Here is a 9,782-nt window from a genome sequence, read left to right on the forward strand (position 1 = left end):
AAAATCGATCTATCAATGTTTATATATTTTATTTCTTTTTTGTACTTTCACTTCACACTAGCAATTGCTGAACTAAGCTAAAAGATTATTTATATTGGTAAAAGGTGTATCCATTACGGAAATACAGAGAAGAATCATTCGGTAACATCTGTATGTAAGTGTTTTTACAGAAAAAAACCACATACAAACAAAATAATCTTAATTTTAATTACAACGCCTCAATGATGAAACTTTAAAACTAATTTATATTTAACTGAGGGTCCTGTTACAAATTCTGACCATTCCCTCTTTGAGGTTCCTCGCTTGAAGACTTTCAACCATTATTGCTGGGGTTTTTTTTTTGGATTAAGGCGTAATCTGCAACTTGAAGATGGAGAAATTTTGTATGATACTCTTGTTCCTCAATTTATTCATAATCTCGGCATTTTGCTGTCTAATGTCCGGAAGTGGTGGTAAGTGCACAAAATATATTCCATTCTTCTTGACCACAGCAGAAATATCGATGCTTTCAAATATCACTTTCAAATTTCATATTTTTAAATAATATTCTCTTTTTTGGAATTAAGACTAGGGTGCTTAAATTTTCTGGCGTTAAGTTTATATATATATATATATATATATATATATATATATATATATCCCCTTCCTCCTTCGTCGCCTTCCCTACAACGTCCCACCCCATTGAAATATTCGTTTCCTCTGGAATCTTCAAAGCGCTCTCATAGGTACGTATATTGTCGCGTACAAGTTTTTTTTTGTTGAAATATCACGTGTCTGCAATAACCTAATACTTTGATGTAAGACAAATGTTTATATTTCATGCTAAAGTAGTTTTAATTTAATTATATATTTATTTTATAGTCTCATTGTGCATCAGATGCACCATATAATACTCTACGAATTGAATAAATGCATTGCGTGAGACATTGGTCACAGTTATGCTTCGACAAATTAAAAGTTGCATTGAATACTTTTTGCAAAGTTGTTTAACATTCCACTTTTCAGAAATTTCAGTCTCCTTTTGTATATCTCTATTATTCCGACTTCTTCAAAATTCTTCAACTTATATAAAAATGAAATTAAGAATTAAGCTTGCATGAAGAGTTATCACTTCCATAGATATGCTTCTAAATGCAGTTTCAAACTTTTACAATACTGGGTGTGCACATCAATATATTGATCCATTATTAAACACATTTTTGCTGAGTGTTGCAAGAAAAATCTCACTTACGTCCAAATTAATTTAGACCAGTTGTGTTATCAAGTTTATAAAGGAATGTTCATGACATTTACCGCTGCTGCAGTAAAACTTGACAATGCTTTTATAAATCTTCAAACTTTGCACCTTATCAATAAAATGCAAACAGACCCAATTACCGCAAGCAACTGATTATTGAATGTTTAAACATGTGCTGTGGCCGAGTGGATAAATGCGGTGGAATTTGAAGCAATGAGGCTAATCAATCGGGAGGTTCGGGGTTCGATTCCCCGGCCGGGTCATAGTAAGGTGGGGTTTTCATCCAAGAGCAATCTACGGTTTTCGAATCTGTTATGCCTTTCTAAAATTGAAAAGATTCCAAATTTGAGTTAAAGGGTTCTTCGGAAGCCACCCGACGTGTAAGTTGTAATCAATTGTTATCGCGTCGTAAAAATAACTGCTGCTGCTGATTATTATTATAAGAGCAATTTCGTGACTGTTCTTATATGACAGATAGGAAACCAGTTTGAAAGTAGCGACAAATACATTGCCGAGCTGATTTCTTACAGCCCAGAGTGTAAAAATTTTGCCTATACCCAAACTGCCATTTCTGCAACTTCAAGGGGGGAAAACACCACGAGTGCTCGGAAGTGTTTGAGCCCACGATGTCCAAGAATAATAAATTCCAACAATAAAAACAGCTAATATGTCAAATATTTGTTTCCTTTACATATTAATAATGTCAACCATAGGAAGAAAAACACCGTTAAAATAACGCATATTTCCACAAATGTACCTTTTATTTGTATTTTTCTAGCAACCTGAATTGTTTCATATAAGTTGCCGTTGTTCACAGTTGCAGTTGTTTACTACATATTGAATAAGCCCCCACAAGGGATTCGAGGGCTTGGGCGGGCCCGCGGACAATGATGTCACTCTGCATTTTGCCCCGGGTCCCAGGACTGTAGCCCCACTGACCTCTGGCCTGCCGAGCCATATAACATTTTCCGCAGTTCTGTAAATTATATAGGTATATGAACCTCTTAATCACATTGAGTTACCTATGTGGAGACAACACATTTAGCTGCTCTATATTAAGGAGTTATGAACCGTTCAGTCCAGTGCAGATATTTAATGTAATTGTTTTAATGGTCGAGATTTCCGCCTCATTCCTTTGTAAATCTGTGTAATTTTGTTGGTGTCAAGAAATAGGTTTGTTTCTAGTAATCCTAGTTCCCTTTCCTTCGGTTCAGTATTGCACCATCAAATTGTGACAACGCAGCTACACACCTAAAAAAGGAAATGTATCTACAGCATTGCAGGATTGTGGTATCCCAAGGGTGTTGAACTTGATACGCAGCGAAAGTGGTGTGGGTGTGCAGCGACACGCAGTGTCACGCAGTGGCGGGCAGCGACACAGCGGTAGTGTTATACAGTGACAGATGTATCGATATGTAGCGGCAGTTGTACTGTACACATATATATATATACTACGCAACAGTGGTAAACTGATGTGCATAGTAAGCGATATTCGTAAGAAGCGACAGCTGTGTTGCTATACCGGTAATTCACCATATTTCTTTTCTTTCCGTGAAGGATGTTTCACTTCAGGCTTGTCTTTTGGAGGGAGAATGTCGTTCCCAACCCAAGCTGCTGACCTATTTAACACCGACTCATCTCCTTGGATGCGGAAGAAAGTATTCATCCTCCAAATACCACGATTTCTCCGCAAAGGCAAAAATATTCAATCGATGTTTGGACCATCTGGAACCGTGCGATTTTGGAAGAAAGAATCTACCACTTGTCCCAGACCTACCGCAGACGATACAGACACCTGCCCAATCGCTGACAGGTCTTCAAGACCATGTCTGGATAAAAGTGTTCCGTGTAACGTGGGTGAGTTACCTTCTATCAGACCCTTCCATGTCTTCCTTTTAAAGGAGACACAAACCCAACCATCATCACTGAAATTTGTGCAGCCCTGGATTAACCATCAAGCAAAGTACGGGCATCAAGGGAAGGGGGCACTACATGGTATTCCATATAGGTCTTATGCCCTTAATTCTTTCACTGCCTTAGTCCAATCCGAGACAGAAATACGGAGGTAACGACGAAATACATTTAGGTGTAAATTGAACTAATTTGCTTCTATAAATTCATGTCAGTATTCACTTTCTTCACTCATGAATCCTAATGTCTTGTCAGTTAAGCATGGAGGGGCCGAGGTGGCACCATTGTTGAGGTGTGCTTATTGCATCAGTATGTGATAAAGATAATGGTGATAAACAAGTTTCGCAAAATTATATTTATAAATAATCACAGGTTTAATGTTCCTTCACGTACAAGGCTGAAAACTTGAACATACTAAATATGTCATCAATCTTTCATGTTTTTCTTTATTCTTTATATGTTTTTCACCTGGTTTGTATTTGAGTAATGTTTCTAACATACTGAAGGGTCCAAACTGGTACGATAACTTCCGTTGTTGAACATATGAAAGGAAGGACAAAAAGAAAGTGAACCCTTTTAGATCCTCATTACACTATAAGATATGACAAAGTTATAGACGCGACATTTACGCGACATTTACGCAACATTTACGCAACATTTACGCGACATTTACGCGCCATTTACACGTCGAGCATATTTTCCTTAACGATGCAAGATATTTTTGGCTGTTTTGGGGGGATTATTGTTCATCAGAAAGTTTTTTTTTCAGAAGATAGTTGATTCGTATCTCCTTTTAGTTTTTATGATAGGTAAAGGAGGCATAACCATGTTCTGATGTGTGAAAATTGATTTTTATTTCTACCCTTATTTGTTTGTTAATTCAACAGCCAGATTCAAATTTTCGTTTCAATTCATTTAATATTTATCAAATCAAGTGGTACAGTACAAATATTATGGTAAGAAAATAGAGTTTATTAATAGAATTGATGTGATAGTATCATAGAAAACGAAACATGTATGAGAATAAAGAAACGAAACTTTGTCAAATAGATGAAAGTTAACCAAAAGAGGAAGTTTCAGAGACACTTATGCAAGTTCCCTGTTATATAAAGAAAACTATAAAAGGAAAAAAGGGTGTAGGCTAGGGTAAGCAACAACAGAAGAAGGAAACAACAATATCAAAGGAAAGACACAACTTGAAACAAAGAAGCATAGACATGGCTGTGATTAGTTCTTGTTATTCTGTTCGAGTTTGTTGGTAACATTTTTTTCAAAAGTATTACAAACACTGAAATTCTACCAAAATGTTTCTAACGATATTTTTTGTGAACACAAAGTGGAGGGGAGTTAGAGCGGGGATTGTCATGTTCTGAGATGTGAAAATCGAATCTTAATTTTACGTGGTTTACGTTATTGCTTGATATAGTTCAATATTAGACAGATTAAACGCGGTACGTTCGTACATACGACGGTAATCGTGTTCAAGTTAAAGTTCAGTAAAGTAGAAACACCAGCAACATCAACTGAGGAACTTTTTCATTTGTGTTAGCAAGTTTTCCTTTATTCGGAAAGTATTACACATTAAATGACTACCAAAAATATTATTTATGTTATGTTTGTGAATACAAAATATATTTATTGGCCAAACAAGCGTGAACGAGGGTCAAAATGAACTTCAAGTGAAATACAAAAGACAAATACCGCATGGGAACAAGTAACATCTTCACCAAATATATGAAACTGATCGGTTCTTCAAGTTTTACACATCAGCTCGAGTATTTTTTTTTTTGGCACCTGATATTATTATATCCCTTTTTGAACCCATTAATCAACTCGCCCTTTGCCCTCATGAATTGTCAAAGGCAGCATAGAAAAAAATATATATCTCTTGTAGTAAGTAAAAAGATTTAAACACATTTAAAAGAAAATGAAACATTAATTTCTTCGCAACAGATTTGGGAGATAAGAAATTGTTGATTTCCATTGATACTACACCGTTACGTGTTACTATCGAGCTACTGATACGACCCGATGCTACAGTCGGGGATAATCCGGTAACCGGTTACAAGATTGAGTGCCGAAAATTGAATTCTAACAATTGGAGTACAAAGGAATATTCCGATACCCAACCGAAAGACATCACTGATCTTGTGGAAGAGGGTTTCACTTATGAGATTAAAACCAGTCTCAAATATGGTGATTCGTACAGCGAACCTGAAGCATCTGAAACATTCACAATTCCATGTAGAGGTAAAGTTGACAAAGAATATACCGCTTTTTTTCATATTGTGATACTAAATTTATTAAGATAAAATATCATAGTTATTTTTTTGTAATAATCTTAATTATATTAGACGATTTATACATACATGTACTTTATAACTTTTTTTTCAACTATAAGCCCTCTATCCTCTCAGAACGAAACCATGCATGGTTCCTGATTAAAAGGATAGTCCGGTGACACACAATGTACCGGTAAAACTTAATTTGGATGGATGGATGGATGGATGGATGGATGGATGGATGGATGGATGGATGGATGGATGGATGGATGGATGGATGGATGGATGGATGGATGGATGGATGGATGGATGGATGGATGGATGGATGGATGGATGGATGGATGGATGGATGGATGGATGGATGGATGGATGGATGGATGGATGGATGGATGGATGGATGGATGGATGGATGGATGGATGGATGGATGGATGGATGGATGGATGGATGGATGGATGGATGGATGGATGGATGGATGGATGGATGGATGGATGGATGGATGGATGGATGGATGGATGGATGGATGGATGGATGGATGGATGGATGGATGGATGGATGGATGGATGGATGGATGGATGGATGGATGGATGGATGGATGGATGGATGGATGGATGGATGGATGGATGGATGGATGGATGGATGGATGGATGGATGGATGGATGGATGGATGGATGGATGGATGGATGGATGGATGGATGGATGGATGGATGGATGGATGGATGGATGGATGGATGGATGGATGGATGGATGGATGGATGGATGGATGGATGGATGGATGGATGGATGGATGGATGGATGGATGGATGGATGGATGGATGGATGGATGGATGGATGGATGGATGGATGGATGGATGGATGGATGGATGGATGGATGGATGGATGGATGGATGGATGGATGGATGGATGGATGGATGGATGGATGGATGGATGGATGGATGGATGGATGGATGGATGGATGGATGGATGGATGGATGGATGGATATATGATATAAAAATATCAATAATAATGATTCTACCACTTTTCGTTCGACAGATCTCGTCATGACATTAGAGTTATCTAGTGCCTCACGAATCCCTGGATCATCAAGCGTGACCATTAACTGGATGCACGGAGATTTGACCGATCTTTGCGGTGTCGTTAGCCAAACCATTTCTGTGAGGCAATTGGATCGGGACAATTGTCTTGATACTAACGCGGATCCTATCGGTATAACTCCTGACCTGGGAAGCCATGAGCACATCCTAGAGGGAATATGGGCCAACTCTGAATACAATGTCAGTTTAACTTTTGTCACGAAGATGAACACTTACAATGTGCACAAGACGATTCGTACCGTCGAAACAGGTAGGTTCCTTTATCTCGGACCCTCGGCGCGGCGTATTGCATATAGAGTTTATCAAGAGATTATTACGTAATACTTACAGCTATGTTACATTAAGACATGGAACAATACTCAGAACGGCTCCAAAGATTACACGTCTACTAAAGAACTTACAACCGATATTCAAAAAAATATATACTTCTGTTATGCAATATAATTATTATTATATAACACACGTAACAACTCTCATGATATATGTAGTACCGATGTAACAAAGTTTCACCTGATGCCATAACTTGCATATAGTCTCCATTTCGGGTGAATACATTTTGATTCCGAACACGTTGATGGTCATTGGGGAATTCCATATATAGGATGTCCCGTTTTGGTATTTGTCGCAAGTTTGAGCACGGAAATGATCATGTATAAGCGCAGCTCTTTCTAGGCAGCATGGTCGTTCGATTCAATAAAGTAACGACAATAGTCTTTATTACAATCATAGAAACTGAGCATACATGTGAAACAGACCAACATCAATAACAAAACGCAATATAAGGCAAGCGTCCAATTGGGCCTGGTTTCGCAAAACGCAACAGGCCTAGTAAACACATTTTAAGGTTTTACTGTTCAATATGTACAATAGGCCGACGTCATTCTCCTCCGTGATCTATCAGCGTTAATTGTCTCAGTGGGATCAGAGGCGCGAGCTGATTAATAACTTGTTTTCCAATTTGTTGTTGTTTTTTTCAAAATGTCTAGCTCAATAAAATTAAAAAAAAGAGGTAAGGTTGTACACAAACAGAAAACTGGAATACGACTGGTAGGGGAGAAAAGATGGAAATAATTGCATCATGTTTTTCATAAGGAAAAATTGTCTCAATGGGGATGGGGTACACCCCTCCCCCACCCCGGATGACGATCCTCCTGTGTTGATGTGCCACCCCTATAATTCGGATACTCTGACTACGTGCCATAGTCCAGTAAAGTTACCTGTACTGATATCACCTGATATCTGTACTCGTATTCATGCTCTTGGCGGCATTTTGAACAGTAGTATAGAAAATAGTTCACAATTACGAACTGGTACTCAGTGTACTCGTACAAAGGACGGTACTCGGTACTAATGCTGTTGTACTCGTATAGTATCTACTACAAGTCTCTCCTGCATGCAGTACGAGACAGTTGTTATGCCATATATAGCATACATATTAGCAAATTTGAAAATACAAAAATGAAAATGAACTGATGTATCTTTCTTTGCACTTTTGTTCTTTCCATCGTCATTCCAGCCCCTACCGAACCAATATCTGGGCTTGTGGTTAAGTCACACACAGATGGATTGTTAGTAGTATATTGGAAAGATCCATCGTGCGGTCATCGAAACGGTGCAATCAAATCATACGACATTGAAATGACACGTAATGGTGGTCGCCCTGCAGTCCACAACACTCATAGCAGTATGACGATTTATGGCCGCTTCAGAATGGGACATTCGTTTAGGGTCAGAGTGAGAGCTGTAACCTTAGCAGGGCCAGGACCGTACAGTGAGAAATATGACGGCATATTTGGAGAACCGACTGACAACTAAGTTTGGGTCTTATACATCCTAACAAAATGTAATATCACCTAACTTTGAACCTATCGGTAGCGTAGCCATGAAATTACAAAACACAGTTTACATCTTGGCTTGGGAAAGAAAAGGAAATTCAAAATGCCTGTACAAGTTTGCAGTTAAGGTTCACGTAAGAGCAGAGGCAAGCCAGTTGGAACTCATTCACATTCATGACAGAATGCAACTTGAAATTGCGCCTTCCATTTAAAACAGAGCATTGAATCGAATTCCGCAATTTTCCGCATTTAGTTTTAGTATATTATTTCTAAATTTTTCTGAATTTTTTAATTACAGTTTCATGAACATGCACAAACAGCTTCGTGTTTTACTATTTCCACTGATTCTGATCCCATGAACACCTTCTGTATGGTGTTTGTCTCTGGATGTGTTGGAAGGGGGCAACGGTGCCTTACACACACAACGCTTGTAAGTCCCATAGAAACTCATGCTTACCTTATGTTTGTTTGTATTTGTATGTACTTAAGATCCTCCTGCAAGCAGGAACTCGCGAAGAAGCCTCATTGGTTTATCAAAGCCGCAAGCTGACCGAAGTCAGTCCCTTAGATTCATATTTAACGTCCATGATTATGAATTGTCAATTTTCAACAACTCTGTTATTGGACGACATACATTAATCTTGGAGTGACTCGAACCGGGGACCTTATGATTGGAAGGTACCGCTGTTAACCACTTAGCTAACACTCCTATAACCGTTATGTATATGTTATAACTGTGTACTGGTTACAATTTGCTATTGCGTCTTCAGATGGGTCTATTCTGTTCCTGCCCATTTCCAGTTAAACACTTCCGTCCTACCCTGCCTTCGATTATGCAGGATAGGGGCTCTAATGGGTTTGAGTGGGTCAGTCATTATGGGAGATCCAATGGACTAACAGTTTGCGGGTGACTGTCATAAGCGATCAAGTATTACGATTGTCGACAGTGCCGTACAAAACATATATATATATATATATATATATATATATATATATATATATATATATATATATATATATATATATATATATATATATATATATATATATATATATATATATTATATATATATATATATATATATATATATATATATATATATATATATATATATATATATATATATATATATATATATATATAACATATATCTGTCAAGTAAAGGGGTCTGTCCTTCCCTGCATGGCTTCGTCAAGTTATAAAAAGAGCTCATTCCCTATGTATAATTATATCTTTTAGTCAAGTAACGAGGGTCTTGTATCCCACAAATTTCATGTATTGGTTTGTTTAATTTGCACACCTTATGCCGAAATCCATGGTTTGTGGTGTGATTTTGGTAAACTATAAAGGAACAGATTCTGTTTTAAATTACCATGCTCCTTCCCTTCACTTGTCGAAATAGCGATATACTGCAACAAGTTAT

At 37.6% G+C, this 9,782-nt stretch overlaps 1 protein-coding gene across 1 annotated transcript; it reads left to right on the plus strand.

Moving 5' to 3' along the window:
• Positions 1–224: 224 nt before the first annotated feature.
• Positions 225–8,675, plus strand: LOC139979088 (uncharacterized). The gene is made up of 5 exons (XM_071989752.1): positions 225–452; positions 2,795–3,094; positions 5,102–5,398; positions 6,462–6,773; positions 8,040–8,675. The coding sequence occupies exons 1-5, from the start codon at positions 371–373 to the stop codon at positions 8,336–8,338; spliced, it is 1,290 nt and encodes a 429-aa protein (XP_071845853.1). The 5' UTR covers positions 225–370; the 3' UTR covers positions 8,339–8,675.
• The last annotated feature ends 1,107 nt before the right edge of the window (positions 8,676–9,782 follow it).

Source organism: Apostichopus japonicus, chromosome 13, assembly GCF_037975245.1.
Source record: "Apostichopus japonicus isolate 1M-3 chromosome 13, ASM3797524v1, whole genome shotgun sequence".
Taxonomy (NCBI): Eukaryota; Metazoa; Echinodermata; class Holothuroidea; order Aspidochirotida; family Stichopodidae; genus Apostichopus; species Apostichopus japonicus.